General features: G+C 51.5%; 4 protein-coding genes across 21 annotated transcripts in view; 2 read left to right on the top strand and 2 right to left on the bottom strand.

Annotated features, from left to right (window-relative positions):
* Nucleotides 1-922, bottom strand: part of CAMTA1 (calmodulin binding transcription activator 1) — a 185,466-nt gene extending 184,544 nt beyond the window's left edge. For all 14 annotated transcript variants that reach the window (XM_015882491.3, XM_015882493.3, XM_015882490.3 and 11 more), the window contains exon 1: nucleotides 870-922. The gene's annotated coding sequence lies outside the window, so the exon portion shown is untranslated. The remainder of the gene's footprint in view (nucleotides 1-869) is intronic.
* A 130-nt stretch (nucleotides 923-1,052) lies between these two features.
* Nucleotides 1,053-11,598, top strand: DNAJC11 (DnaJ heat shock protein family (Hsp40) member C11). Its single transcript, XM_015882559.3, has 16 exons — nucleotides 1,053-1,148; nucleotides 2,616-2,745; nucleotides 3,077-3,150; nucleotides 3,641-3,742; nucleotides 5,227-5,355; nucleotides 5,565-5,687; nucleotides 6,343-6,416; nucleotides 6,670-6,859; nucleotides 7,244-7,329; nucleotides 7,772-7,888; nucleotides 8,550-8,705; nucleotides 9,010-9,079; nucleotides 9,215-9,272; nucleotides 9,703-9,845; nucleotides 10,285-10,414; nucleotides 11,001-11,598. Exons 1-16 carry the CDS (start codon nucleotides 1,077-1,079, stop codon nucleotides 11,024-11,026), a joined length of 1,680 nt encoding a protein of 559 aa, XP_015738045.1. The 5' UTR covers nucleotides 1,053-1,076; the 3' UTR covers nucleotides 11,027-11,598.
* A 2,638-nt stretch (nucleotides 11,599-14,236) lies between these two features.
* PHF13 (PHD finger protein 13) lies at nucleotides 14,237-18,686 on the bottom strand. Of its 4 annotated transcripts, none has more exons than XR_014931900.1 (5): nucleotides 18,490-18,686; nucleotides 17,808-17,909; nucleotides 17,087-17,639; nucleotides 15,471-16,706; nucleotides 14,237-15,370 (listed from the first exon to the last, which is right to left on the bottom strand). XR_014931900.1 is itself a non-coding variant. In XM_015882596.3 (4 exons), the coding sequence occupies exons 1-4, from the start codon at nucleotides 18,526-18,528 to the stop codon at nucleotides 16,480-16,482; spliced, it is 921 nt and encodes a 306-aa protein (XP_015738082.2). In that variant the 5' UTR covers nucleotides 18,529-18,686; the 3' UTR covers nucleotides 14,237-16,479. The 4 variants fall into 4 exon arrangements, 2 of the variants coding, with proteins under 2 accessions (XP_015738082.2, XP_085365411.1); XR_014931899.1 differs by lacking the exon at nucleotides 18,490-18,686 and adding an exon at nucleotides 18,187-18,372; XM_015882596.3 differs by having other exon boundaries at nucleotides 14,237-16,706.
* A 109-nt stretch (nucleotides 18,687-18,795) lies between these two features.
* KLHL21 (kelch like family member 21) lies at nucleotides 18,796-27,384 on the top strand. 2 transcript variants are annotated; one of them, XM_085509268.1, is made up of 6 exons: nucleotides 18,796-18,838; nucleotides 19,023-19,058; nucleotides 19,532-20,557; nucleotides 22,424-22,829; nucleotides 24,281-24,353; nucleotides 24,640-27,384. In XM_085509268.1, the coding sequence occupies exons 3-6, from the start codon at nucleotides 19,540-19,542 to the stop codon at nucleotides 24,931-24,933; spliced, it is 1,791 nt and encodes a 596-aa protein (XP_085365394.1). In that variant the 5' UTR covers nucleotides 18,796-18,838; nucleotides 19,023-19,058; nucleotides 19,532-19,539; the 3' UTR covers nucleotides 24,934-27,384. The 2 variants fall into 2 exon arrangements, with proteins under 2 accessions (XP_085365394.1, XP_032304667.1); XM_032448776.2 differs by lacking the exon at nucleotides 19,023-19,058 and having other exon boundaries at nucleotides 18,796-18,887; nucleotides 19,480-20,557.
* Nucleotides 27,385-27,419: the final 35 nt, after the last annotated feature.

Raw genomic sequence — 27,419 nt, 5'->3', positions numbered from 1 at the left:
GACAAGGATTCCCAGCCACACGGAGCAGTACCAGCACAGGGCATCCTGTATGGGAAACTGGGAACCACAGCCAGAACCTCTGATCAATGAGCTGAGGAAGGGCCGGGTCAGCTGTGGGAGCACAGGTGAGAGGAATCCTGTGCTCCTGAAGGGGTGGAGCTGGACTCAGCTCCCGCAGAGCTCATTAAGGGCTGACCGGCAGCACGGCAGCATCTCCCGGAGGTCACTCCTCGGCAGGGATCGCTCCTCAGCGGCTCCCAGCAGACTGAAGGTTTCCATACGGGTGAGTTTTGCTGCCATGTTTTCACTATTGTCACCGTGCACGTTCCAACCAGCACGGACAGGAGCCGAGCCCTCAGACACGGGCTGTGACGATCAGCATCCTCGGAACCGGAGCGTCCTCTGCATTTCACGGTATGGAACCACGCGGCAAACCGAGCCCAACAGGTCAGTGTGTGTGTGTGTGTGTGTGTGTACAGGTGTGTGTGTGCCCGCCCGCGGGACCAGCTCTGGGCACGGACCCGGCTCCACGGCGCCGTCCGACGGGACTGAGGGAGGATCGAACCTCGGGAAGGGAAGCCGGGCTCCGGGTCCCGTTACGGGACTAACGGAGTCTCCCCGAGCACGGAGCGCTGCCCCGCACGGAGCCCCGCTCCCGCCCGCACCGCGCTGACCCCCCGCGCTCCGTCCCGTTCCCGCCGTTCCTCAGCCCGGCCGCTGCGCCCCGTCAGCCCGCGGCGGGTCCCGCAGCGCTCGGGAGGCGCCGCTCCATTCCCGGCACATCGCACCGACCGGCCGGACACGGGGAACCGCGCTGTCGTGTCCCGGCGGTGCCGGTCCCGGTTCGGACACACGGTCACCGAACTCACCGCGCCATCCGCGCCGCGATTCACGGCTCCCGGGGCGGGACCTGCCCGCGCATGCGCACGCGGCACGGCCGGCACGCGGCCCCGCGCGCAGGCGCAGTAGCCGGGCGCGCTTCGCTCCTCCGGGCCGCAGGGGGCGCTGTCGGAGCGGAGCAGAGCGGGACAGAGCGGCGCGTGGCACCGCCCGGCGCGGGGTGAGAGGTCGGGAAGATGGCGGCGGCCTTGGGGGAAGAGCTGCCGGACAACGAGGACTATTACGGGCTGCTCAACGTGCGCAGGGAGGTGAGCGACGGGACCGGGCCCGGCGGCGGCACGAGGGGGCCGGGCTGTCCCGAGCCCGGTGTCACCTCGGGGGCGGGGCGGGCGGCTCACAGCGACCCCAGCGCGGCCCGAGCGGCTGTGACCGGCCTCGGCCTCGTGCGGGGCGACCGGGAACGAGCGGGGGAGTCCGCCGTTGTGCTGCACCGGATGGACGGGTCCGGTACGGGATCACAGCGCTGCAGTAATGCACAACGTGCTGCGATGCACACAGCGCTGCAATGCACGGGGCTGAGCCGGGGGGAACCGCGAGGTAACGGGGGTAAAACGGGCTCGTTTAAATGGATGTTTCCTCAGGGTTCGTGATAATCCGGTTGTTGAGCTGCCTCTGTGCGCACCGAGCCGCGCTCTGCCCTTCTGCTGCTTCGCTGTGGTCCAGTCAGAGCTGTGTGAACCAACGTGTGCTCATATTAAATAATAAAGGGCTGTCAGTGCCGTGCAGTTGGTTTGTGCAGTGCAGCCCCGTGTGCTGCTGTGTCACTGGCAGCTGCTGCAATGGCAGCAGGTCAGAGCTGTGCTGAGCTGCACGTGGGTTCACTGGGGCTGTGGGTGGGCAGGGAGGGCTCAAAGGTCAGAGCTTCAGCTCTGCAACGAGTAACAGAAACTCAGGTTGGATATAGAGCTGCAAACTGAGTTAAAAGGGCCTATGAGAGTAATTCCAGCTGAGGGGATTTGCTTTGTTAATGACTGAATTCCATAGTGCTGTCCTGTGTAGCAGTGGCATGCAGTGAGGCAGCATTGCTGTGTGCTGAGCCAGTTCTATGTGGTGGAGCAGCTGGGCTCGGTGTAACAGCTGAGCACTGAGCTTTGGAAAGGAGAATCAACCTCCTGAGCAGCTCATCTCCTGTGTGTGTGTGTTTAATCTTCGGTGCATTTCAATGTGGTAAAAACGTGGCATGTGTGAAACACTCAATTAAGGCACTTAAGCCCAAACTAGGAGGTGATGCACCTCTTAATTTTGTTTAGAAATTTGGTAATAAAAATATAACGTGCCTATGGTTGTTACCAGCTTATGTATCTCACTGCAATTTGAAATGATGGCAGTGTTCCTTTAGTGGCTCCTGACAGGTTCTCTCATGAAATATTGAATCAGTGACCCAGTCTGTTCAGAGATGATGAAAGGTTCAATCTAACATCGTATTGAACATGGCATTTATAAAAAATGAAATTGCTCATTTCTGTAATGTAATCAATAGCACATTAAAGCATTTATCATTAATGTGATTAAGGAATGTCATTTTAGAGCTCTGTCTTCTCAATATAGTTTAAATTTGAGGTCCAAGAAAGTACCCAGCAGTAAAAAGAAGGCAGCCGGTCTGTAGCTGCGTTACTGCTCAGGGGGCAGCAAACTCAGCCTTCTTGAAAATGGTCCTTTTTTTCCTTCTCATTTCCCTTAGTTGTGTTTTAATTCATTCTTATTACTTTTCATAGGCCTCTCAGGAGGAGTTAAAAGCTTCCTACCGCCGTCTGTGTATGTTGTACCATCCAGACAAGCACCGAGACCCAGAACTGAAATCCCAGGCTGAGCGGCTGTTTAACCTTGTTCACCAAGCGTATGAAGGTCAGAAGTCTTTAAGTTTACCGGAACCTTCTGTGCTCTTTAAAGCATAAGGAAATATTGCCTCATTATAATATTATAATATTGCTGATACTTAGTGGTGCTTTGTTTCCTTTTTCTGTCCTGTAAATCAGAGGAGCAATGCGTTATAAGTTCTGCACTGAAGATGTGGAGTCCTGGTCTTATCTCCTATGTACTGTAAATAACCTTGTCGCTAACTCTCTGACTTCTCTGTAGAATGAGTTTCCAGAATCTGCCTGAATTCCAAGTAACACTGTTGTGTTGTCTGAGACTTAAGATCAAGTTATCATTCTGTTTTGATTTTAATTTGCAGTGCTTAGTGATCCACAGACCAGGGCAATCTATGACATATATGGGAGGAGAGGACTGGAGATGGAAGGATGGGAGGTGAGAGAAACTCCGTACCTTATGGCCAGTGTGATGGGTAAATCCAAGCTTGTCTGAAATTCTTGTTATATTGAGATGCATTGACGCCATGATGGTTAAGAAAAATAAAACAAAGAAAAGCTTGTTTGCTCTAGCAGAAATGCTAAGTCACGGCCTGGAGCAGTGATTGAGGACTTGGTAGGAAGACAGGGCCAATCCAACAGAGCTCAAATGTATGCAGTGCACCTGAGTGAGCAGAAGGGGTGGAGCCAGGATCCACTCCTCAGCCCTCATTTAAGTGGAGGTGAGAGCATCTCTTGCAGATTCAAAGATATTTTGAAAATGTAAATCCAGTACTTTCTGTCCTTAATTAGAGCCATGCCTCTTTAGCACTCTAATTCCCTGAAGCACGTAGGGTAAGCAGAGCAGCAGGGACAGCGTGTTAGAATGTCAGTGGATCTCAGTTCCATCAGCAGTGAAACACCCAGTATTTCAATTTCTTTTTGAACAGGTTGTGGAAAGGAGGAGAACTCCTGCTGAAATCAGAGAGGAATTTGAGCGTTTGCAGAGAGAGAGAGAAGAGAGGAGACTGCAGCAGCGAACCAATCCAAAGGTAAGCGAAGACTTCATGCCAGTCTCAACACTGAGTCCTTAAATGTTTAGGTATGTAAGGGTGATGAGTCCCAGTGAAGAGTTATAGTAAAAATAATCCTTAAGTATTCACAGTTAATGAGCTACTTTTTGAATGTGCAGCTTATCTGCAAAATGTTAGGAGAACATAAATCTTTGAACAATATTTTTTTCCTTCTTTTCTGTTTAGTTTCTGCTTAGTTTGAGAACTGTGTTGTGAGCTGTGGTCTCTGTGTCCTGTGATAAAATTAGCCATCTGGGTGTTTACAGCAACTGCTGATTGGTGGCCTATAGAAATGGCTCCCCAGGCAATGTTCCTGTGGAATTGGGTAGCACAGCTGTGATCACTTCATACATGAACACGAGTTATTTTAAAATCTCAAACATTTTGTCAGTTCTACAAAATGGTTTCAGCAAAGTAAAGCACTTTAACCAGAAATGTTGAGCAATAACCAGATGTAGGCAATTTGGCAGGTTTCAAATTGAGCCTATTATTTGCTTTTAGAGCTTTGTTTTTGTTTTCAAAGATGCGCAGAAGGGTTGAAAAGTTCATTACTTGATGTGAGAACTGCTTCCTGTTTGGAGCAATGAAATCCCATAATTTTCCTGCTGCAGAAGGTCAGCACCTAAGAAATATAGATCCCTCAGGGCTCAGCCAGGTTCCCCATGTCACTTCAAGAAGGATCGTCTTCCAGCAAAAAAGCTGAGCTGATACGTTCTTCTGACACATCTTCATTTCATCACTAACAACTGTTTTGTGTTTACAGGAATGTCAGATGGAGGTAATTTTAAAAGGTGTTGCCATATAACTCTTCTAATGGTTCTGAAGTGCAGTCACCGACCTCCTGCCCTGCTGTGTGGTGGTGCACTGCTCAGCATGTTGCTCACTCAGTGTGTGCAGCCAACTTCTGAGCAGAGCTTTGCAGCTTCTCCCTGCTGCTCTCGCTTTGAGAAGTTTTTTTTTCCTTTTTCAATGGTCTGAGCAGGTGGCTGATGGGAAGCTGTGAGGAGCAGCGCTCCCCTCTATTATCCGGTGCCATAGGGGGTGCTGTCGTTCTCTGGGAGTATTTTTAACATTGCCATCTGCTGCTTTTCCTGTGCTTGTGCACAAGCCAATTTCCTTGCCAGGTCTTATAGGTTTCTGAAGGTGACTTCACCTGCTTGGCAGGAGGGAAAATACCTTGTGGAGTCCACTGCTCCCTTCAGCAAAAGGCAACTGAACAGAAATCCTGCTGTGGAGGACAGGGATGGGAGCAGCTGAGGTGCTGCTTTCATCTAAATTGGATTCATAGATTTCCATGCATAGATTCAGGTGTTTTTCCTTTTGACACCTCCATTTTCACTGAGGGGAGTGTTTTACAATTCACAGCTGGGGAAAAAGGAAATAGCAGGATTTCATTCAAATTCAACATACTTACTGCTTAGAGAACCTCTGTTTAAAAACATTTGTCTTTGCTTCGTCCTTAGGGAACGATTAGTGTTGGAATAGATGCCACTGACCTCTTTGATCGTTATGATGAAGAATATGAAGATGTGCAAGGGAGCAGCTTTCCCCAGATTGAAATAAATAAAATGCACATATCCCAGTCCATTGAGGTAAGGAGGGCCAGCACCACAGCTGGCTCGGTCAGGGTCTGAGATCATGAAGCACTACAGTGCAGGCCAGCAGAACGTGGAACGCTGCTCAGAGGTCTCATCTTTCTTTACTGGAGGATGGTCATCTACAGTTTTGGCTGTGTCTTTGTAGAATAGTCATAGCATGTGAATCAAGATTGTATTAGTTACAGTATATTCATTTTTCTCAGGCACCGCTGACTTCCACAGACACAGCAATACTGTCTGGTAACCTCTCTACCCAGAATGGGAATGGAGGTGGATCAATTAATCTTGCTCTTAGACGAGTGACATCTGCCAAGGGATGGGGAGAGGTAAGAATGCTGGATGTTATGTATTATACCCAATTTGTTACAGGCTTCTTGGTTTAGTTGTCTAGACTTCATTTTCTCTTGGGAACGTCAGCTTTTTTTTTTCCACCTCTGTGTGCTTCCATTTCAGAATGTAGGGTAGCAGTGCTGACAAACTTTCTTGAGTGCCCTATGAAAAGAGCTCCTGGAGATTTAGGTGGTAGCAGTATTTGTAGAGTGATACTAAACCAAACACCTTGTGTTTAGTAGTAGAATAAAACTTGGTACCTTCTGTTTTCTAAGTCCAAAGTTTTTCTTCATTTCTTTCCCTTCCCATTTTTAGGCCGTGCATCATGAGCTTGGCTTGTGCTGATGGAGTGTTACCTGTTGTTTCCTGGGACTTGCTGATTTCTCTGTGTGAGGCCTTTCCAAAGGCTGTTTTCAGAGCATGTGTTAGTTGCCTGTAGGGCTATGAAAATGGCTTTCCTCTACTCATGGCAACCTTACTCATAGAAATACCTGCTATTCTGAGTGTAAGATTAGTAGAAAAGAGAGGATACTAAAGTGGTGAAGTTAACTCAGAAGTGTTTCAAATATCTGACATAAACAGCGCTTGTGAAGTTCTTTGTCTCCTGACACAGCCTGTGTTCTAACTGCTTGTCACTGTGCATTTTACCAGTTGGAGTTTGGAGCAGGAGACCTTCAGGGGCCTCTCTTTGGTCTGAAGATATTCCGTAATCTTACACAAAGATGGTAAGTAGTTTAAAAAAAAAACAACTTAATGTTTGGTTCCTCAGTGTGGAATATTAACCATCTTAAATTCATTTTCATGTTAGTTCTAGATTTGTTTTCTGTTCTGCAAAAGGTATCTGTTTTAGGCTTTATGTAATGTTTTAGTGCTAATCAAAATGCATATGTTCTGTTTGTTAGTGTCTTCTATTTTAATACTACCAGATTAAGGGGAGTCTGTTCTGCATCCTGATGAGGCTTTGCTTATTTCTTCTAGTTTCATCACTACAAACTGTGCTCTGCAGTTTTCATCCCGTGGGATCCGCCCAGGTCTCACCACAGTTCTTGCCCGCAACCTCGATAAGAACACGATGGGGTACTTACAGTGGCGGTGGGGCATCCAGTCAGCCATGAATACGAGCGTTGTCCGGGACACAAAAACCAGCCATTTCACTGTGGCGTTGCAGGTGAGAATCCTGTGGCTGTATGCAGGGGATGGTGCTGCCATTCTGAGTGGGAGGGGTCTCAGCCTTTCCATTCCAGCTGTAATTTGGCTTGAGAATAGAGGGTAAAGGAGCAGCTGGGTACTCTCTTGTGAATGTCTGCCATAGACACCCAGCTGGATTTGAAAGAGCACAACACTTTGTGCCCAACATTGTGACTTTTCACGTGTGTTAGCCCAGATCAGGGTTGGGACGTGGAGTGTAGACTGTAGAGGTTGTGGGTTGTGATGAGAAGTGGCAGGTGCTGTTTTCTGTGACACTTAAAATGTTATTTTAAGAAAGCAGATTTTGGGGAACATTCAGTGATGTCTGAGGGTTCTTCATAAATGTGTAACTCTTGTATTTCAGCTGGGAATCCCCCATTCTTTCATGATGGTCAGTTATCAGCATAAGTTCCAGGATGAGGATCAGACGCGGATAAAAGGTTCTCTCAAGTAAGCGTGCAAAAGGAAATTCATATTGCTCAGAATCTGTTGTCTTCTGCTGTTGTAGGTCTCCAGGTTCCACACAAATTGAGTGCTTTTGTACTCTGTAGGAATCTGCTTTAATTAAATCTGTTAATGACTGAAGTGAGTGTCTTGGAGGCTCAGCTTTGTGTGTCTCTCTAGATAAGTGAGATGTGAAATACACACTTGTTGCCTCTGTGTCATCACTGGTAAGAAAGGCAGAACTTCTTGTAGTCTGTAACTTTTTTTACTGACTAAAAGGGCTGATCTCACCTTGGAGATGCGCTGTGAATCTTCTGACAGCCAGCATTTGCCCCACACAGATGTATTTATTGTATGTCTTATTTGTTGGGGAATTGCACTAAAGAGAATTCGGTGAAGAGAAATGTAAGTCTTCCAAGTCTTAGCAGTATTTGTTCTCTCATTCTAGGGCGGGGTTCTTTGGGACCATAGTGGAGTATGGAGCGGAGAGGAAGATTTCCAGACACAGTATTTTAGGAGCCACCGTCAGTGTTGGTGTTCCGCAAGGAGTGTCTTTGAAAATCAAGTCAGTTAAAGATCATAACTTACATTATTGTATTTCAAAAATTCGGCTGGGGGGTTGGGGGTTCCTATCTTAGAGCAATGCAGGTATGTTGATACATCAGTGTAAGGGTTTGCAGCTGTCCTCAACTGTGATGCAAATTGTGCCTCTCTGAAGCAGAATGTGCCTTCTGTGCATCTTATTCTGAGCCACCTCTTACAGGACTATTGTGTGCCTGCATTAAAATATTCTGGAGGTACAGCTTTAAGTTGGGGGCTATTATTGGTAAGGGGGTGGAGGAATTAAAAACGAATTAGAAATGTATTGAATTGCATTCCGTTTGTGCAGCTATGCGCATACTTGTATGCTTGGATCAGTGGATCACCATTAATGAGCATCATTGATGATACTTTGTTACTATGGCAGTTCAGAGAGATGCTGAACTTTGCAGGGTTAGTTTTACTGTAGTGCACTTCTGAGTTGTTGCCAGCAGAGGGCATGTGAAGATGCAGAGCTGTGAGGATGTGAAGATGTTGGTACCCAAAAATTAACATTCCTCCAAAGTTTATAGTTTTACTCCTCACATTTGTGAGGTTTATTCATCTCTACCCCTCTTGTGTATTTAATCAAGCACTCTTAACTCTGCATTTCTTCTGACCTGTCACTGTGTTTTTACCCATTTCAGGTTGAACAGGGCTAGTCAGACCTACTTCTTCCCAGTCCACCTAACAGATCAGCTGCTTCCCAGTGCTGTATTCTATGCCACTGTTGGACCCCTAGTTATCTACTTTGCCATGCACAGGCTAATCATCAAACCCTACCTCAGGGCACAGAAGGAGAGGTGAGCTGTCAAGGCTGTGTTTGTAGTACAGAGCTGGGAGGTCCTGATTGAGTTCTTCTGTGAGTCTGGTTCAAAGAATGGGATATCCAGCTGAGGCACAGTGTCATGCTGCACTGTCAATTCTGCTGAGTTCTGGAAGGCTACAGAAATCCCCTGGAAGGTGAAGAAAAGCCTTGAAGCCCAGCTCATTAGAGTGATATCGTGGGCCAGCTGTATTTGGGGTGAATTAGTAAATATTTGACATTTTGTTGCTGAATCCTATTCATTGTGTGGACCTGATGTGATTCTGACTTCTTTATGCCAGAGAGCTGGAGAAGCAAAGGGAGAGTACAGCCAGTGACATCCTTCAGAAGAAGCAGGAGGCAGAAGCTGCAGTAAGTCTTTCTCGTAACTAATCCCTTTTAGTTAAATGAAGCTGGTTTTACTTGGCTTATCTCTTTTGGGCTTGATGTCTGACACTGCTTGATTTTTAGTTTCATCTTTTTACTCTCTCCCCTGTGTTATAACAGGTTAGGTTGATGCAAGAGTCTGTCCGGAGGATAATTGAAGCAGAGGAAGCCAGAATGGGTAAAGATTATAACACCATTTATTTGTTCCATAAGTGTGGAGAGAGGAAGGAGTAATAAAAAGGCTGGGTGGCCAAGGGGGAGAAATGCAAAATGCAGTTGCTTCATTTCTGCCCATAATGAAGCATGGCATAATTGCTGTTATGCATATATTGGGAAAATGCCATTGTGATTCATCTGGTGTCTGCACTTAGGGACACACCAAATATTGTCTTAGGAGAAGCTTCAAGATGATCAACAGGATGCAGACAATAGTCAGGCTTCTTCTCCAAACAAAAGGGAGATGTGTATATAATCGTGGAGAAATTTGAAGCCTGCATTCTGCTGATCTCTGATCTACAGTTTGCTTTTAGATTATAGTGGAAATCTGAGCATTGAGGTTGTCTGCCCAGCTTTTGCTCATTGCATTTGTGATTTCCTGTGAACTGCAGGTCTGATTGTAGTGAATGCCTGGTATGGGAAGTTCGTTAATGACAACAGCAGGAAGAATGAGAAGGTGAAAGTAATAGATGTGACCGTGCCCTTGCAGTGCTTAGTGAAGGACTCTAAGCTCATCCTTACAGAGGCATCCAAGGTACGTAGCTCATGTCAGAGCACATACTGAGACGCTCAAGTGTGTGACTCAGTTCTGAATGAACTGTATGCTCTGCTCGCAGGGTATTTCTGCAGAGTGCCAGGTCAATGCACAGAAGCCACTTTCTTTACAAGTGTCACAAACCTCTAGGAACTTCTGTTTCTCTGGGCATTTCCAGTCTCAAAGAAGCAGTACCTCAGTGTTTATGGCATAGGACAGTGTTTGTTGCAGATTTTGGGGCTGTATGCCAAAAACTTCCAGGGTTCAGTGTTTTCTGTATTCATGACACTGGGGAGATTAATTTCTTAGCTTCTCATCTCATTGGCAACAAAACTTTATGGTTTTTTTGACACCTTATTCTGGTCCTAATGGTATTTAAGAGCCATTGAAGAGTGAAAGTCTGTGTGCTGTTTCCTAGTCTGTCCTTCTCTGTTTAAAGGCTGGGTTGCCAGGTTTCTATGACCCTTGTGTGGGTGAGGAGAAGAGTTTGAAAGTGCTTTATCAGTTCCGGGGAGTTCTGCACCAAGTGATGTCAGCTGACAATGAGGCCCTTAGGATACCAAAGCAATGTAAGTAATGAGTGCTACCATGCTTCCTCTTTCAGGAAGAGCTGGGGTAACTGAAATGGCCTGGGGTGACTATGGTATCTGGAGTATGATCATTAAGGAGCTCAGCTGCAGCACGGCAGCTATTAATGCCATCTGACCTTAGATATCCAACCTGAGTTTTAAAAAAAGAAGCTTCCAGCAGCTGCTGTTATCCCTATGGAGCAGTTCACAGCACTAGGTGGCCCACTAGGGACTGATCTGAAGGCAAGCTAGAGGCCTGTATCAGATTTCTTTCTCATCTGCTTTTTCTCTGTGTGCCAAGATGTTTGCCCTATCAAGATGACTTTGTGAATTGTCCACTGGTGTTTTACTGGTACCACGTAGCCCTGGGCAGTTGGTTAAAGGGCTCAAGGCTGTCAACCCCAGATCACTTCCCAGTTTGAGAAGTGTATCCAGTTTACAGATCTGTCATAAGCACAGTGGAGGTGTAAATGAATCATGTTTAATTAGTGGCCAGAATTGTTTCTGTCTGTTTCTGGTACGGTGGTTAAGTTCAAGTGAGGATGATGGAAGTGGCAGGTATCCATTTACTGTTCTCATTCAACAGCTCACAGAATCGATGCAGATGGCTAATCTGATGGGAGTCTGCACGTCTGTTACAGTACCTGGGTCAATGGAGACAGCAAAACCTTTCCCCAGATGCTACAAGCTTGAACAGAGACATTTTTATTTTTATTATCTATATAGCGGGTGGTGGCCTACCGGTTATGTTAGGATCAAAAATGAGAGAACCCGCTTCCCGAGGTGGCTCCAAAGCAATACTTCTCAATTGTGGCTCAGTAATCAATAAAGCAGCGTGACTCTGAACGTGCAGTACTTTCTGCTGAGGTTGTGTGAGCAGGCTCTGAGCACCACCTGTCATGCAGCCAGATCTTTCCTGCAGCAATTTGGCCCAGTCCATTTGTGCAGTCTCACATAGCGTCCGGCACTCAGCAAGAAAGAAGACTTGTTCTTACTTCTCTGTGCACTTATTGGGGTAGGTAACATGCCTTTTTCTACTCCTGAGTGAAAGTTCTTTATTTTAAGGCCACCTCCTGGAAGTTTTCTGTGTAAATCCTTTTGTTGGAAAGAGGGCAGAGATTTGTTTTCCATCCTAATTCTGTATTTGAAATGCACTTGTTAAGAACAAGTATATTTGGAACAAAGTTCTTTGCTTTTTGTAATGACATGGACCTCTTCCATATGAATCCATTCAGCTGCTCATTTCAAACACTGCTGTACCAGACAATGACACTGGGTAAAATTATCTTACTAATCCATTTTTCTGTCAAGGTGTTCAGGAAAGCAAAGCAGGGAGAAGGACAGCAATTCAACTTATTTCTAGGGAAAAAAAGGAGTGTAGCTCCTTTTTAGACCAAAGTGAGGAGAGGTGCAAAATGGGGTAAAGAGCTGAAAGCGTTGAATTCAGCTGCTGCTTCTGAAGCAGCCTCAGTTGTGATGCAAGTCTTGGATTTGTCCTGCATGGAAGTCATGCTCATGATTTACCAGCAGAAAGGGCAGTCCTGATGTAGTGACACAGCGGATGGAAGTGGCAGCCATGTGGTGTGGCTGTGTATGGCAATGCTGCCAGAGTTTTGGGTTGATTTTCTTACAGAGAAAAGGAATAATCAAGGCTGCTTCTGAGTCACAGCTCTGCTCCTGGGGCAGCCTGCACTGCTTGCAGGATGAAGCAGGAAACAAAGGATCTTGGCTGCACATTGTTGCTATTACCATAAATCATTTCCCAATGTGTACCTGCCCCCTTTATCTTCTTGACTATCACCCTCTCTGCTTGAGTCATGGTCTTACATGCCCTGCTGCAAGTAACTTTAACAGGACAGTTAAGTTTCCAAAACCAGACTCGATTGAGTTGAGCTGCAGGAAACTTTTCCCTCCAAAACAAGTGTTCACTTCTAAAAATTAAAACAAAACTCTTCAGTTGTGACCAGCTCCCTGTGCAGGATTTCATTTCACATGACTGATGTTCTGTTGATCTGATACTAAATGTAGAATGTGCAATAAATTATATATTATTATGTTTAAAATACCTTAATGAAGATCGGGGAACGTGTGCTGGTCTTCTCAGCTGGAGCCTTTAAACTGGGCCTTCCTGAGGTGGAGATACAGGTCAAGGTTTTACTTTTTGTAATCTTCCCTTGTCTTCCTTTACTTGCTCACCTCTGTGCCAGCCCTCTGCTCCTGCTGTCACACTTTGATTCAGCCAGTGACAGGCTGCAAGGAGCCACAGCTCTGGGTACCACATGTAAAAACCTTATCAGCCTCCTCTGCTGCGAGTCAGCCCATGTGTTCATACCTTAATTTGGTTGGACTTGATGATCTTCAAGGTCTTTTCCAACCTGGGTAGTTCTCTGATTCTAAGGACAGCTCAGCCTGGCAGGGCTTAGCTTCAAGCAGACGCTTTCTTTTTCATCACAGCTTAGCAAGGAAAACTCAGTTCCTCTGCCTTCCCACTCTGTCCTTTCTTCCCTCACCATATCAGAGCTGTCACTGTCCAACTGTAAAGCAGTTCATGCAAAGGACAGGTGAATCTTAATTTTCATCTCTTGAATTCATAACTCTTGTTGAAGTGAAATTACTGGTTCAGATCTCACCCTGTTCATTTTCTGAATGTTACATAGAAAAATTTCTTAAAGCAGTTTGTCCTCCCTGCCAGCTCAGCCCGCCAACGACTCAGACTTCTGTTTTTCCCTTCCATGTAAGTACTGCAGGTGGCCTTTCCCCCCCATGAGGCACAGTGCTGCTGTACACGTTCTTTTCCACGGCAGTCAATGCACAAACTCCATTTTTGCTTCCCTGCAGTTTGCAGTTGTCAGGCACTGCTGAATTGCATCCACACGGTGGAGCCCTTCGCCCATCCATCCCCCTTACACCCAAGTTTCAAGCTGCTCTTCCCTGCCCAATACCAAACTCCAGCCTTCCTCCTCTCTTCTTCATTTTCTGCCCATCAATCAGTGCAGTCTTAAAAAGCCTGTGAGCATAGACACTGCTCCTCTTAACAACTCTGTATCTGTCCTACGAGGAACTGCCATTTTACAGCCACGGCCTCTTCTGGAATTTCTGTTCATTGCTCTGCATTGCAATACAACATTGCCAACAATTAAAACAGAAGCTGGAAGCAACAGAGACTCAGTTTTTAAGGTGATCTGATGCCTTTTCCAAATTGCTGATCAGTCTTTTGCTCTGGGGGTGAGGCAGGTTCTGGAGTTCAGGAGTGGCAGTGAGGCACAGTGAGCTGCTTTGGGATGCAGCTGCTGCACAGGCAGGGGAGGAGAGAGGATCTCAGGGGGCATAATGGAGTTTGGGGTTGGCTGAGCAGGTGAGACTGTGAGGCTGATGCAGCACAGCCCACGGGCAAAAGCTGACAGTGCAGTGCCCAGTCCTACCAGCTTGGCCCTGGCTTTCAGGTCACCTCAGCCAGCAATGCCATCACCTGAGATCTATCCCAGCCCATGCCCAACTGCTGCACACTAAGCCTGCCTTCAGGCTGGCTGCAAATGGCCCCTGCCAAGGCAGTGTGCTGGTTAGGGCTCTCCTCCCCGCAGCGTTTGTGCCTTTTGGCAGGTCTCTCCTCCAACATTCACCTCACTTGCAGCAGGAGCTGGACAAGAGAGATTGGAACAGCAGACCCCTGGCAGAGCATGAAGGGGAGATCTGCTTGTGACACCCCTGTCCATCCCCCCTCACTTTGTATATCACTTATTGATGAGCGCTTCTGGCCAAGTCTTGCTGCCACCCCGCATAACTGTTTTGCACACCAGTAAATCACACGAGCAGACTCTTGAATCCAGAATAAAACAAAGTCATTATTCATTTCTTTCACTTAAAAAAAAAAAAACATGGTTCATTAAAACAGTTTTAATGAAAAAATAAAGTTCTGAATTAAACTATAATTATACATGGCTGAAAGTGATGAACTGAAACAATGGAGATGTTACGTTTTTTCTCTCTGCTGATACTGTAACGTGCTGGACTTGTCAGACACCATCTATTGGGGTGAATCTGAAAAGGTAACAGAACAAGAGTCAGTCACACTGACGGGTATTGAGCCCCTGGGGGAAGAGGCCATTCGTTGGCCATTTAACGTGTCTCACGTAGAAACTTCAGGAACACATTCCAGGAGGTCCAGTTGAATTGCAGACACGCTGTAAACACAAAGATGCCAATGCTCAGAGCAGGCCCAGCCCTCACAGCTTGCACCCAGGATCTTCCAGTGCCTTTCTGTTTGCAGAGGGAAATGGCAGCATTTGAGAACTTTGGTTATGTTTCTGGCTGCAGAGAGCAGTCAGGCAGCCGTAAGGGGCAAGTCTTTGGCAAACTCCTCGGTGGTTGCACTGAGCTTCTGGGAGGCAGCACAGCACAGTCACGGGCTGAGTTTTAACAGAAGCTGGAGCTGGTTTCCAGAACCTGGGGTCAGTTGTTACAGCGCAGTGGGATGGGATTTGTATGAAGAACCGAGGCTGAAGGACAGTTGCACAGTGTGCAGCTCCATCATCCCAACCCAGCCGTGCCCACATCCCACACAGGAGCCCCGGGGTGCTGCTGTGCTGAGCAGTCTGCACGAGGCTTTGGCTGCCCAGCACTGGATGTCAGCGAGGGGACCTGACTGTGCCTGGGAAGACCCTGCTCAGCACCAGGACATCTCCCAGCTGCATTGCCCTCAGGTACGGCAGCAGGTCTGTCTGCAGACCAATGTGACACGTTCCTACCAGCACAGCTGGTCTCACACAAGCTCTAGTGCCAGCCAATGGCTCCTCATCTCACAGGACAGAGAACACATTCATCAGGTGTCACTTAGGAGAAATGTCTCCAAATCATCCACCTAAGCTGTACCATGCATACACAGCTCGCTCTGTTTGGCCACTGAGGGACAACGCCTCCACCTCCATCTTGGTGGCCTCATAAACAAGCCTGGACTCCCTGCACTCTTGTCCTTCCCAGCACCAGATGGATCTTTGTTACACTTTGCCAGCTGCATGGCCTGCATTTGGTTTCTTTTAATGTGTAATTTGCAGCCAACAGGTTAAAGATTTGGGGTTTCTGACTACAAATCTCAAAAAATAAAGAGCAGAAACAAAGTCAGCTCAGCTGTAGCACTGATGGAAATGATCAAATCTCCAACCAGACTGGCCAGGTTCTTCATTTACTGCAGCCTCTTTTACAGTCCACGCTTGAATTCTGGGCTGAGAAAAGGGAGAATCATCATCTTAAAACAGCACCTTGGAGTTGAACAGAGGGCCAGGACACAGAGCAAATGGTTTTCCCCCAAACACACGTGAGCCAATCATGCAAAACAAAGTCACAAAAATCACCGTTAAGAGGAGACTTGTAAGAAATCTGCTGTCAGCGAATTACCAGCGCTGCCTGTCCAGAGCAAGGAGCATTCTCTTCCTCTAAACGCACCGGTCCCCCGGAGCAGGGTGAAGTCCTGCCATTACACAATGCCAGGTCACAGAACTCACCTCCTGCCCAGGCCCAGGAAGAGGAGGCAGATCACACAGAGGTCGGTATGTGTTCACACTCACTCCTACACAGCCTTAGAATATCTAAGATTGATATATACGGACAAATGGGCAGGTATAATAATACATTAAAATTAAAACACGTGGCCATTTACTTTTCAGACTCTTCACACGGATTCCCTCCTCCCGCTCTCTCAGAGGACGAGTTTCCTAGCACAGAGATCTGCAGTTTCCCAACGGGATGAGAAAAAACTCGTGGCAAAGATATTAAACACTCCCAAAACATCGTCCAACTCATAGTCGTAACTGGACAAAACCCCACTGAACCCAGAGAGCTTCATCTGTCCCTTGAGCTAATTGGTATCTAGCAGCAGTTTTGACCAGTCTGCTTCTTCCACCCCGGCCATCCACGACTGGCGATAGCTCATCCCGTACCGCAGGCCGGCTGGGCAGCCCTCGGCCTGAGCAGCAGCAGTTCGGGTGACTGTGCCCGGCCCCCGGCCGGTGTCTGTGCTTTGCCCGGCTCACCTGCCCGCCCAGCAGCGCAGCAGGACGCGCCTCCCTCGCTTAGTCCAGAAAGCGCCTGCGTGATCCCGTCCGGGAGCGGTTCGAACGGCGAATGTCAAACTTGGAGTCCCGGCACTTCTGGCAAATGTAGACCTCGGGGACGTTGGACTTGCGGATCTTGGCGCAGGAGAGGTGGATCCAGGTGTGGCACTCGTTGCACTCGATCATCGGCCGCCCGGCAAAAGGCTTCATGCAGAAACAGGTGACCAGGTCCCAGGAATCGTCATCTGCAAGAAAAGCAGCGAGTTATGTTTTTATCTCCTGACGGCTCATCCGGTGTCTCTCAGCTGCACTGGGAGCCCTTTTCCTTCTGATCTCAATTAACTGCCTGGCTCCCAAAGACGCGCTTTGCTGATTCCTCCAGGTCCTACAAGGAGCCTGTATGGCAGCTCTTGTCAGAACACCCTCGTGGTACAATAGAGGCCGGGAGGACACTGAGCTGCCACTGTGAGGTCCCAGTAGCTGAGAACCTCACCCCTCCCAGAACACACCTACTAAGTGACCCTGCATCCCCCTCACACCACAAGGACTAGAAATCAGCGGCAGCTCCATTGCTTTCCCACAGCTTTGGGATCTCTCCAGCCACCCCAGCAGCCAGATCACATACCCGAATCCACCATGATGTCCTCATCGTCGCCGGTGCCGTCCTCGTCCCGGAACACGACCTGCTTGCCCTGCCGGATGACCGTCCGTTTCCCCACGCTCTGGATCTCCACCGCCTGTTCTCCCGTCCCCGTGGGGTACGTGACGCTGGAGGCCGTGTCAGAGTCCCACACCGAGCTGTGCTCAGCCACAGACTGAGGGTCGCCCTCAGACGAGGGGCTCATCGGCGTCTCTGTATAAGAGTCCTCCGCCTCCAGCTCCAGCAGCTTCTCCTCGTAATCCTCCTCGGCAGACACCTCCGTTTCCCTTCTCTTCAGCTTTTTCTTCTTTCTGATCTTATCGATCTGCTTTCTCTCGGGCAGGAAGCTGCCGGGCTTTGCCCGCTGGAACAGGGATCCGTAGGGCTTGGCTCGCTTCAGCTGGCTGAAGTTCTTTCTGCTCTTGGCAGGAAGGGAAACCGAGGAGGGGGTGTCATTGAAGCGGGGGTCCCAGCTATCGCTGTCGATGGTGCCGCCGGTGCTGTTGGGGGGGCTGGGGCTGTTCCTCAGCGGCGTTTCCTGCACAGACACACACAGCGATCACACGTTATTTAGTTGGTGCCGGTACCGCTCCCCTCCCCCACAGGCGCTGTGCTGCACGGGGACCGGGCCGCAGACCGGGCCTGGGGGAGGGACGGGGCGATGCTGGGGGCGCAGGGGCCGGTTTCCACCCGGTGCCGGTCTCACCTCCTGCGGGTACGGGATGTACCCGGCGTAGGCCAGGACGAAGGTGCAGAACTTGTTGAAGTCCTCCACGGTTCGGTGCCGCCGGGAACCGGGGGAGAAATGCTGCGGGGGGGGGAGGAGGGAGGGGTCAGCGCGGCCGGGTCGGGCGCAGAGCTGGGAGGCCCCGCCGCCCCCCGCCGTTCCGTTCCCCCCCGCCGTTCCGTTCCCCCCCGCCGTTCCGTTCCCCCCCGCCGTTCCGTTCCTTGCCGCCGCCCCCTCCCGGTACCCGCCCCCCCCTCACAGCCGCTTCTCCCGGAGCCGCTCCCGGAACCCGCCGCCCCGCGCCCCTTATCCCCGGTACCGGTACCTCCCCGCCCCCCCACCCGCACGGCGCTGTTACCGGAGCCGTTCCCGCACGGCGCCCCGCCCGCCGCCGCTCCCCGCGCGAAGCCCCGCCCCCACCGGGCACCGGGCAGCGCCGCACCGGGACCCACCGACCCCGACCCGGCCCCGGCCCAACAACCGGCGGGAGGCGGAGGGAGGGGGCAGACCCAGTGCCCGCCGCCGCCATGCCCGGCCCCCCCCAGCTCCCGGCCCGGTGCCGCCCCGCCGAGCGGGACAAGATGGGCCCGGTACAGCACGGTACGATACAGCACGGTACGGTACGGCACCGGGGAGACGGCCCCCCCGGAACGCGGCTCACCTCCGGGGCGAACGGGGAGGAGCACGAGTCGGAGTCCATGGCCCCGCGGGAACGGACGGCGGGGCCGGGCGGGACGGACCGAAACAGCGACACAGCGAGATACCGACACACCGAGATACCGACACACGGACACACCGACACACGGACACTCCGCCACCCGCGAACCGCTCGGTACCGGCGGGAGGCGGCGAAGGGGCGGGCGCTGGCGCGGAGGATGCCGGGATCGGTAGTCCGCCCGCGCGGGGGCCGACGGGAGGCGCGGGGCGGCGCGCGGGGAGCGACGGGAGACGGAGTGTGCGCATGCGCAGTGCGGGGCGGAGCCGCTGGGGGCGGAGCGGGGCAACGAGGAGCGAGTGAGAGAGAGAGAGAGAGAGAGAGAGAACGGGAACGGGACCGAGGTGAGGGACTGAGGGGACAGCGGGGGGTTGTGGGCGGCGCTGCCCGCACGGCGCTGCGGCCGGTTCGGGTCCGTGTCTCGGTGCTGCCGGGCTGAGCGGGCGGCACCGGCTGCAGGATCCCGAGCACCGGGAGAGGCCGCGAGAGGAGCTGCGGCACCGCTGTACCGAGCTGTACCGGGCTGAGCTGTACCGTACTGTGCTGTACCGTACCGTGCTGTACCGGGGCTCCGGGCCGTTCGCTGAGCGCTGCGGGAGCTGAGGGCGCTGCTCGCGGCCCGTGGGTGTGACGGGCGGTTCTATAACTGACGGGGCCGGTCGATGCTCCCTCCCGGTACTGACGGTCGCTGCTCCCGGTGTCCGGAGCCGTGAGCTCAGCGCTCAGCGCTGCCGGGATCCGTGAATCCCGTGGCTTCAAATTCGTTACAATTATAACGAGCCGCCGCTCGGACGCTCCCGGCAGCGCCGTGTCGTTATGTAACGGCTCCTGGTTGGCGGGGCCGGTTCCGAGCGCTGTTCGGTTTCTCCGGTTTCTCGGCCGTAGCCGGTTCCTCCCCGCACTAACGGCCCCGCTCGGTGTTTTCTCTCCCTCCAGCCGCTCTCGGGGCCGAATCCCGGGTCCGTTCGTTCGGCGCGATCTCGTCCAGTCCCGGTAATGGCGGCCAGCACCGGCGGCGGGACGGCGGCCACGGGGGAACCGGCACATGCGGTGTCGCTGCTGCGGGGTCTGAGCGCGCTGCGGGCGGAGCGGAGCCTGTTGGACGTGACGGTGGTGGCGGGCGGCCGCGAGTTCGGTGCGCACCGGGCCGTGCTGGCCGCCGCGTCCGGCTACTTCCGCGCCATGTTCGGCGGGGCGCTGCGCGAGGCGCGGGCCGACACGGTGCGTCTGCACGGCGTGGAACCGGAGTGTCTGGCCAGGCTGCTCGACTTCGCCTACACCGGCCGCGTGGGCGGGTTGGGCCCCGACATCGCCGAGCGGCTGCTCCGCGCCGCCGACCTGCTGCAGTTCCCCGCCGTCAAGGACGCGTGCGGGGCCTGGCTGGCGCGGCAGCTGGAGCCCAACAACGCGCTGGACATGCAGGACTTCGCCGAGGCCTTCGCCTGCCCCGCGCTGGCGGCCGCCGCTCATCGCTTCATCCTGCGGCACGTGTCGGAGCTGGGCGCGCAGCTGGAGCGGCTGCCGCTGCCCCGGCTCCTGTCCTACCTGCGGGACGACGGGCTGTGCGTCCCCAAGGAGGAGGCCGCGTTCCAGCTGGCGCTGCGCTGGGTGCACGCTGACCCCGCCGCCCGCGCCCCGCTGCTGCCCCAGCTCCTGGCCCACGTGCGCCTGCCCTTCGTGCGCCGCTTCTACCTGCTGGCACACGTGGAGGGGGAGCCGCTGGTGGCGCGCTGCCCGCCCTGCCTGCGCCTGCTGCAGGAGGCACGAGACTTCCAGGCCGCCCGACTCGACCGCCACGACCGCGGGCCCTGCGCCCGCATGCGGCCCCGGCCTTCCACCGGCCTGGCCGAGATCCTCGTCCTCGTCGGTGGCTGCGACCGCGACTGCGACGAGCTGGTCACCGTGGACTGCTACAACCCGCGCACCGGGCACTGGCGCTACCTGGCCGAGTTCCCCGAGCACCTGGGTGGGGGCTACAGCGTCGCCGCTCTGGGCAACGACATCTACGTGACCGGTAAGGGGCACGGCGCAATGGGGGCACGGAGCAATGGGGGCACGGCGCAATGGGGGCACGGCGCAATGGGGGCACGGCGCAATGGGGGCACGGCGCAATGGGGGCACGGCGCAATGGGGGCGGGCGGGGAGCAGCCCTGCTCCTGCAGCACGATGGTGCTGTGCTGGCAGGGCTGGGCAGAGCCGTTGTTCTGAGTCCTGCACAGGGCACCGTGGGGCCTTCTCCAGGAAACAAGTGACATCGGCCATGGGAGCCACTTCCCACGCAGCACCCTCCTCCCGTGCTGCTTTCATTCCTCTCTTGGGGATGTTTCTACCCCTGCAGGCACAGAAGCAGCAGTGCTGGCGAGCACAGGGCAGGGCAGGAGCAGCACGTGATGCAGAGCAACCTGTGCATTTCTGTCTTAGCCTTTGTTCTGGTCCTTAACTGATGTTCAGGTGGGAGGTTGGCAGGGAAAGCCAGCTGCTTCTGTGAGTGGGGCTGAAGCGAGAGCGGGCAAAAGTGTGAATCAGGAAAGCTTGTGTGAAAACATCAGTATTGAGATTCCCATTGAAAATACTGAGGTGATTGCTGTGAGACTTGGCTGTTGGTAGAGGAGCAGAGTCTGAAGCTCGAGCACAGTGCAGCCGAAGCCTGCAGAGGAGCAGAGACTCCTGGAGGTGGTGCTGGGTGAGGATTTAGCAGCTGATCTCAATCTGGGAGGTATTTGGTAGTGACTAATACTTCTGAGCACGCAGACAAGTCACAGAACTCGTGTTGGGGAAACTTTCTAACTGTTTGCTCTGGACGATGTGAGTGACTTGAGAGGGGTTTTGGATTTCTGGTTGCAAAGCGAGTGTTTGGGTTCAGAGCCTGCAAGTCACAAGCCAGGCATGTGCTTGAGACAGAGGCGTGTTGGAAAGCTCTGGGAGCTGTGGGTCTCTGTGCAGATGAGGCAGTGAGGAGTGGCAGCAGCATGTGTGAGTCACTGTGTCTCCCTGGGCACACACCCTGCCTCCTGAGGTCTGCTGGGGCTGTAATTACCTCTTTAAAGGTGACACTGATGTGTAACTTGGCACCTAATCCACATACAGGCACCTTCTCTGAGCTAAATCCCCACACAGTGGCCGTCCTGTGGCTGTCCCAGTTGTGTAGAACGTGCTGTTAAAGATTTGGAGTGTGGGTGGAGTTGAACGGAAAAGGGTTCATCCTCTGGTTTTAGCAGGAAACAAAGCTTAGATTTTAAAGACAGCAGTGTGAAAAGCTTAGTCTGTATTAATGCCTTTACATCGCAGAGCAATTGTGGGCAGTTCTGGGGGTGCTCTCTGCTGAGAACCCCGTGCTTCAGGCAGGCTGCTGCTGCTGGAGGTGGTTCTGTGTAACATCAGTGTCACAGCTCAGGCGGTGGGGGGGGCTGGGGGGGCTCCGTGCTGCTAACAGCAGCAGCGCCTTGACGTCTGGGTGCTGGTGAATGTTAATCTCTGCTGTGTCACAGCAGCTTCTGGAGAGCAGCAGAGGAACTGCGGAATGGAAAAGACAGTGGTTGTTTAGAACAAAGGAGGGTGCTTGTTTTGAATCATTGCTGAATACACACTGGGAATACCACGAGACAATTCCTCCTTGGCTTACTGGGATTCTGGGTCAGAAATAGCATGAAAAGTTTGGTGACATCTTCTCACTTCTGGTCTCCTCAGGCCTGACTGAGTCCATAGAGCGTGGCTCTGCGGAGCAGAAAAGTGCATGTGGATATTAAGGGGGTGTAGCTGGAAGATACGATAAAGAGCCCAGTTCAGAGCCGTGCCCCCTCCTCTGTCACCGCAGAGCGCTTTCCTTCCAGGGATTGCTTTTTGTGACAGGGCACTTGAACTGCTTTGTGTTGTGCTGCAGGGGGATCGGACGGATCGAGGCTGTACGACTGTGTCTGGAGATACAACTCCAGCGTGAACGAGTGGACAGAGGTTTCCCCAATGCTGAAAGCCAGAGAATACCACAGCTCCACAGTCCTGGATGGTCTGCTGTACGTTATCGCCTCCGACAGCACAGAGCGCTACGACCACTCTGTGGACAGCTGGGAGGCTCTGCAGCCCATGCTGTACCCCATGGACAACTGCTCCACCACCTCGTGCCGCGGCAAGCTGTTCGCCATCGGCTCTCTGTCGGGCAAGGAGACCATGGTGATGCAGTGCTACGACCCTGACAGCGACCTTTGGTCCCTGGTGAACTGCGGGCACCTGCCTCCGTGGTCCTTCGCCCCAAAGACCGTGACTCTGAACGGGCTCATGTACTTCATAAGGTGAGCAGTGGCAGCAGTTGCTTCCCCTCCCTTCCTGCTTCTGTGCTGGGTAAGCCAGGAGCCTTCCCTGGGAAAGCGTTTGGGTCTTAGGAGTGGTCACACGAGAGTACTGTGTCAAGAAGGAATCGCAGCGCTCTGCAAAATACCACACTTCTTCCTTTTAGTTCTGTCACAACTAAACCTCGAGGACATATGTTTGAAGTCCTGTAAAGATATCTGAATTTTAAAGCTAGGGCTGGGAAATAGCCGGGGTTACAAATCGGGCTGACGCTGGCAGTTGTGCTTGGAATAGACTTCTCAGTTTTCTTGGCTTCTGGTTTAGTCCCCCTTGTTGCTATAAATAAGCGAGTAAGCTCCAAGAAAACGTTGAACTGTAGCATAGCAGAGGACAGCCTCTGTGTCAGCAGAGGTAGGAGGAATGAAGATGAACTGATTGGTCACTATTTTTAAGCGCCTTCCCAGTCTGGGATGTAATTACCTTTCCGAAGCTGTCCCAGCGGGGGCAGCAGCTCTTTGTTCTGAGCAATTTTGAGGAAGAAAAGTTTTCAGAACCTTAAATCCTCAGGATTTAAAATATGCTCCTGCAAAGGATGTTTGGGTTCTGGTCCGTCACATCTGGGATATTTTGTATAAAGAATTTGCAACTGTAGGCCAGGAGGCTCAAGAGGAGAAGAATGCAACTCTTGGAGTCTGTTCTGTTAAGTAAAGAATTGAGTGCATGAAATTGAAAGAGCACGTAAAAGGAAATCCAGATTGATCAGCCATTGAAGAATAAAATGAAACTTTCTCCTCTGCCTGTGAGTTCCATTGTAGCAGAACCGCCTTGTGCTGACTGGCAGCTCTCTTCTGTCCGCCCTGACCTTGTCCTTCTTGCATTCTTGTGTCAGCAGTGAGTGTTTCTGCCTTACAAACATCCCTCACCTGTTGCTGTCGCGTCTCTAAGCGGCTGTAAGAAGCCTTGGGGGATTGTGCTGCATGTCAGCTCTTCTATTACAGTTCTCTGGCCTACCTAAATTTGGTGCTGTCAAAAAAACTCATGCAGTAGGGATCGCATTGCTTCTCAGTGCATGGAGGTTTCAGTCACTTTAGAACAGTGCTGATTTTCCTTGGAGACTCTGAAGTGTTTGGCACCAAAACCAATAAAATACAGGCTGACAAATGTTAGTTTATAAACATGTTGGCCATACATGCAAAGTCAAAAAGAGTCCGGGTTTGAGAAAGCCCTCAGGATTGCCTCCAAATTGTCTTTTGTGCCTCCTGGGGTGTCCTAAAGCTCAGCATACATCAGGATGTGCACAAGGCATTGCTTTGCCCAGGGAGAAGCTGAGAAGGGCCACTCCGGCTCTTTAGAGCAGAGGATTAGCAGGCCATGGCTCAGGCTGTTCAGCTGTGGGCTTCGTGAGGCAGAAGGTTTTGACAACAGAAGAGTAATTTTGTGTTATCTCCTGCAGGGATGACTCAGCTGAAGTGGATGTTTACAATCCAGTGAAGAATGAATGGGATAAAATCCCTGCCATGCTTCAGGTAGGATGCTCAGCACCCTGCTGGATGCTTATCAGCACTAAAATGGGGTTAAATTACCTTTGGTATTGTGTCTCAGTGATGACCCTGGAGCACAGAATGCATTTAAACATATCATGGTTACCTGGAAGGAAAAGTTGCCCATGGGGGCAGCCAACAGCATCGATGCCTTGCAGGGGTCAGCAGCTGCTGCTGTATCCCATGGTGACCTCCAAGTGGGCAGGAGACCTTCCTGGTTGGGTAATTCCTGCCCTTCTAATTGTGGTGCTTGTTTAATCTTAAACTGTAGGTCCACGTTGGGGGCAGTGTTGCTGTGCTGGGAGGGAAGCTCTACGTCTCCGGTGGCTACGACAACACCTTTGAGCTCTCGGATGTCCTGGAAGCTTACGACCCCGAGACACGAACGTGGAGCATAGCAGGGCGGCTCCCCGAGCCCATCTTCTGGCACGGCAGCGTCAGCATATTCCGACAGTTCATGCCAGAAACCACACAGGAGGATGACAGCATCACGCTGGACAACAACATCAACTTGAACAGGCAGCGCCCAGAGCTTCACCACCAGAACCTGAATGAACTCCGTTAGCAAGGGAGCGTGCTGTCCCTGCCTCGAGGCGAGTTCGTTGTCCACAACCAGTGTTGCTCTGAGAGAAGGCAGAGGCAAACTGGAACCTGGAAGCAAAAACGTACTGATTAGAACAGGGAGTAAAATTGTGAGTGTTTGAAATGCTGTTGTAGAAACGTAGCTGGCAGAACACGAGGCCTTTGGGTGCAACGTTCCTCAGCCCTTTTCTGTGGAGGCCGAAGGTGCAGCGCTACTCACAGAGAAGATCTGAGGGGTGAATTCTGAAGAGAATGGTTGTGTGAAGCACCACTGAAACACCACAGCTTACAGCTTTGGGTCAGACGCCTTCACCAGGAGCTCCTTCACTTTGCAACGCTTTGTTTGTCACAGAATTCCTTTCTTCAGTTTCTTCCTATGGGGAAAACAAAAGAAAAGGTACAGAAGGAAAGCAGGAAGGACCGAACACCTCAGCAGAGGGGTCTGCTTGGTAGGGCTGGGTCTGGACCCCCCACCTGTGCTGTGTGCTTTAAGGAAGGCAGCCCTCTTGGATCTGTTCCTCTGTGCAGTTGGAGGGGAAGAGACGTTCCCATAAGAAGCTAAAGGGAGGTTCCTGTGAGGGTGCAGCCCTTTGTCCGTCGTGTCACCGTAGTCCCTGGCTTTGTTTAATGCCTTCTGAAAGAGCCCGTGTCTGTGCTGCAGGGATCTCCGAGGGGCTGGGCTGTGGAGCTGGACCTTTCCTGTTGTCTGAACTTCAGTTCTTCGTATATTTTGTTATTTTTAAGTTGTGGCATTTAAACTTTTGCAGGTGTTTGTTTTCCTACCCTTCTCAGAACGGCACTTTTGTTTTTCCTCATAAGAAACACCTTTATTTATTATTTAATCACAATCTCACAACTAGGTTGCCTTCGTTTCTGATCACCTGCACTGTTCTATAAAGGGAAAGAGAAAAGTGCCTGCCTTGGCTGGCTTGTGGAGCGCCGGGGCCCTCAGGGAGGAGCCTTTCTGCTTTCCCATTTTGACAGAGCTTGCTTGTATTGGGCTGCTCGGCTTGTAGAACACGCCTGGGGAGCTCATCCTCCTGACCAGGGCTCTTTGCTGGCAATCCTGTTACATCAGGCTCTTGGCACGTGTGCAGGGTCAGGCAGACAGGCCCTGTGCAGCGAGAGCAAGTTCTTGTTCACCACTGTAAAGGAACTGGTTTGAAGTTGTACTATTTTAGAAGAAGGCTTATCTGGAAAGGTAAGCACAGCTTCCTTAGATTTGCTGCAGACTTGTAGAAAAAATAAGCTAGTGGTGTTTAGACACCGTGACACAGAAATGCATTAACTGGTGTGAAGGAACCCACCGAACCTCTGGAGAGTCCTTGTGCCTGTCTCGTCTTTGGTTTGCAGAAGCTCTTGGACTTTGAATACTTGGAAGATGCTGCTGGCACTGTTTAGCTGAGGCGTAGGGGTTAATGTGAGTGCTGCGGAGTGCAAGGCAGTTAGTGAGGGTTTTCTTTCGTTGTTTTTTTGGTCTGTGTAAGATATGCCTTTATACAGCTAGCCTGAATTGTGATTCCTCTGCATACCTTCAGCTGAAGAGAAGCTGCTTGCAGTTGACTCGTGGAATGTTTCTTAAACAAGCAAACAGTGACAACTGGCTTGTCTTAAAAACAAGCACTGCACCCTCAGGAAAAGGGTGAAGTGCAGCAGGGGCTGAAATGGGGGCTGGGTTGGTTCTCTTTATCTGTCTTTGGTTTTTAACCAAGAGGGTAAAAAACGAATGTGAGCTTGGTTCAGAAATGGGAAGCTCCTCTAAACCTCCTGGCTTGCCACTGAATTGAGTACATCAGAACCATCTCCATAAGATCGCCCTGTTTGCAGCTTTACAATATCCATTTTGCCTTGAATGCTATTTTATGCTGAGCTGTGAGACTCGAGAAAGCTGTTCATCAGGCTCGGGCTGTACTCAAAGTTGGAAGCTTTGACAGTGCCTTGAAGCTGCCGTGCACAGAGGATGGGAGCGGGGCCTCCTGGCACAGTGCTCTCATTGCCCTGCTGTAAAGCACAGGGAGTCGTGTGAATGGTGGAATTGCTGCTGGTGTTGCACCCAACACGACGGGGCTGCAGTGCTGCTCTGCGGCTGGGAGCCAGCCCTGCATCCTGCTGCGCTCTGAGCACGCTGGGGCTGCCCGTGTGTGTGCCGCACACCGAGGTGTTAATGCTGAGCTCCAAACACTGCATGCACCACATCTCATCCCGTAGCGCTCACTGCTGGATCCACCACCCCGAGATTCCCCACCCAGCACAGCTGTTAGGGATCGGTATTTATTTGCTGTCAGACCCATTGTGTCCAGATCTCTGAGTACTGTTGGAATGCCATCCTTTGGAACAAAGGCATTTTACATTTACAGATGATGTATTTTTATTCTCGTGGTTTGTTTTTAAATTTACTTGCAACAGTCAAGTTAAATAAAACGTGTTACATACATCCATATCCCTCTGATGCAGAAATCACCACGTTAA

This window comes from Coturnix japonica, chromosome 9 (genome assembly GCF_054131305.1).
Source record: "Coturnix japonica strain WE chromosome 9, WE-NBRP24, whole genome shotgun sequence".
Lineage (NCBI taxonomy): Eukaryota > Metazoa > Chordata > Aves > Galliformes > Phasianidae > Coturnix > Coturnix japonica.
Note: the sequence above shows the minus strand (reverse complement) of the source record. Positions and strands in the feature narration are given on the sequence as shown.

Coding starts and splice junctions, on each gene's coding strand:
- DNAJC11 (XM_015882559.3), top strand. CDS start 1,077: ATGGCGGCGGCCTTGGGGGAAGAGCTGCCGGACAACGAGGACTATTAC. Junction 1,149..2,615: donor TGCTCAACGTGCGCAGGGAG/GTGAGCGACGGG, acceptor TACTTTTCATAG/GCCTCTCAGGAGGAGTTAAA. Junction 5,356..5,564: donor ACATATCCCAGTCCATTGAG/GTAAGGAGGGCC, acceptor CATTTTTCTCAG/GCACCGCTGACTTCCACAGA.
- PHF13 (XM_085509285.1), bottom strand. CDS start 18,357: ATGGCGGCGGCGGGCACTGGGTCTGCCCCCTCCCTCCGCCTCCCGCCG. Junction 17,640..17,807: donor ACATCCCGTACCCGCAGGAG/GTGAGACCGGCA, acceptor GTGTCTGTGCAG/GAAACGCCGCTGAGGAACAG. Junction 16,707..17,086: donor GGACATCATGGTGGATTCGG/GTATGTGATCTG, acceptor CTTTTCTTGCAG/ATGACGATTCCTGGGACCTG.
- KLHL21 (XM_085509268.1), top strand. CDS start 19,540: ATGGCGGCCAGCACCGGCGGCGGGACGGCGGCCACGGGGGAACCGGCA. Junction 22,830..24,280: donor GGGCTCATGTACTTCATAAG/GTGAGCAGTGGC, acceptor TATCTCCTGCAG/GGATGACTCAGCTGAAGTGG. Junction 24,354..24,639: donor AAATCCCTGCCATGCTTCAG/GTAGGATGCTCA, acceptor CTTAAACTGTAG/GTCCACGTTGGGGGCAGTGT.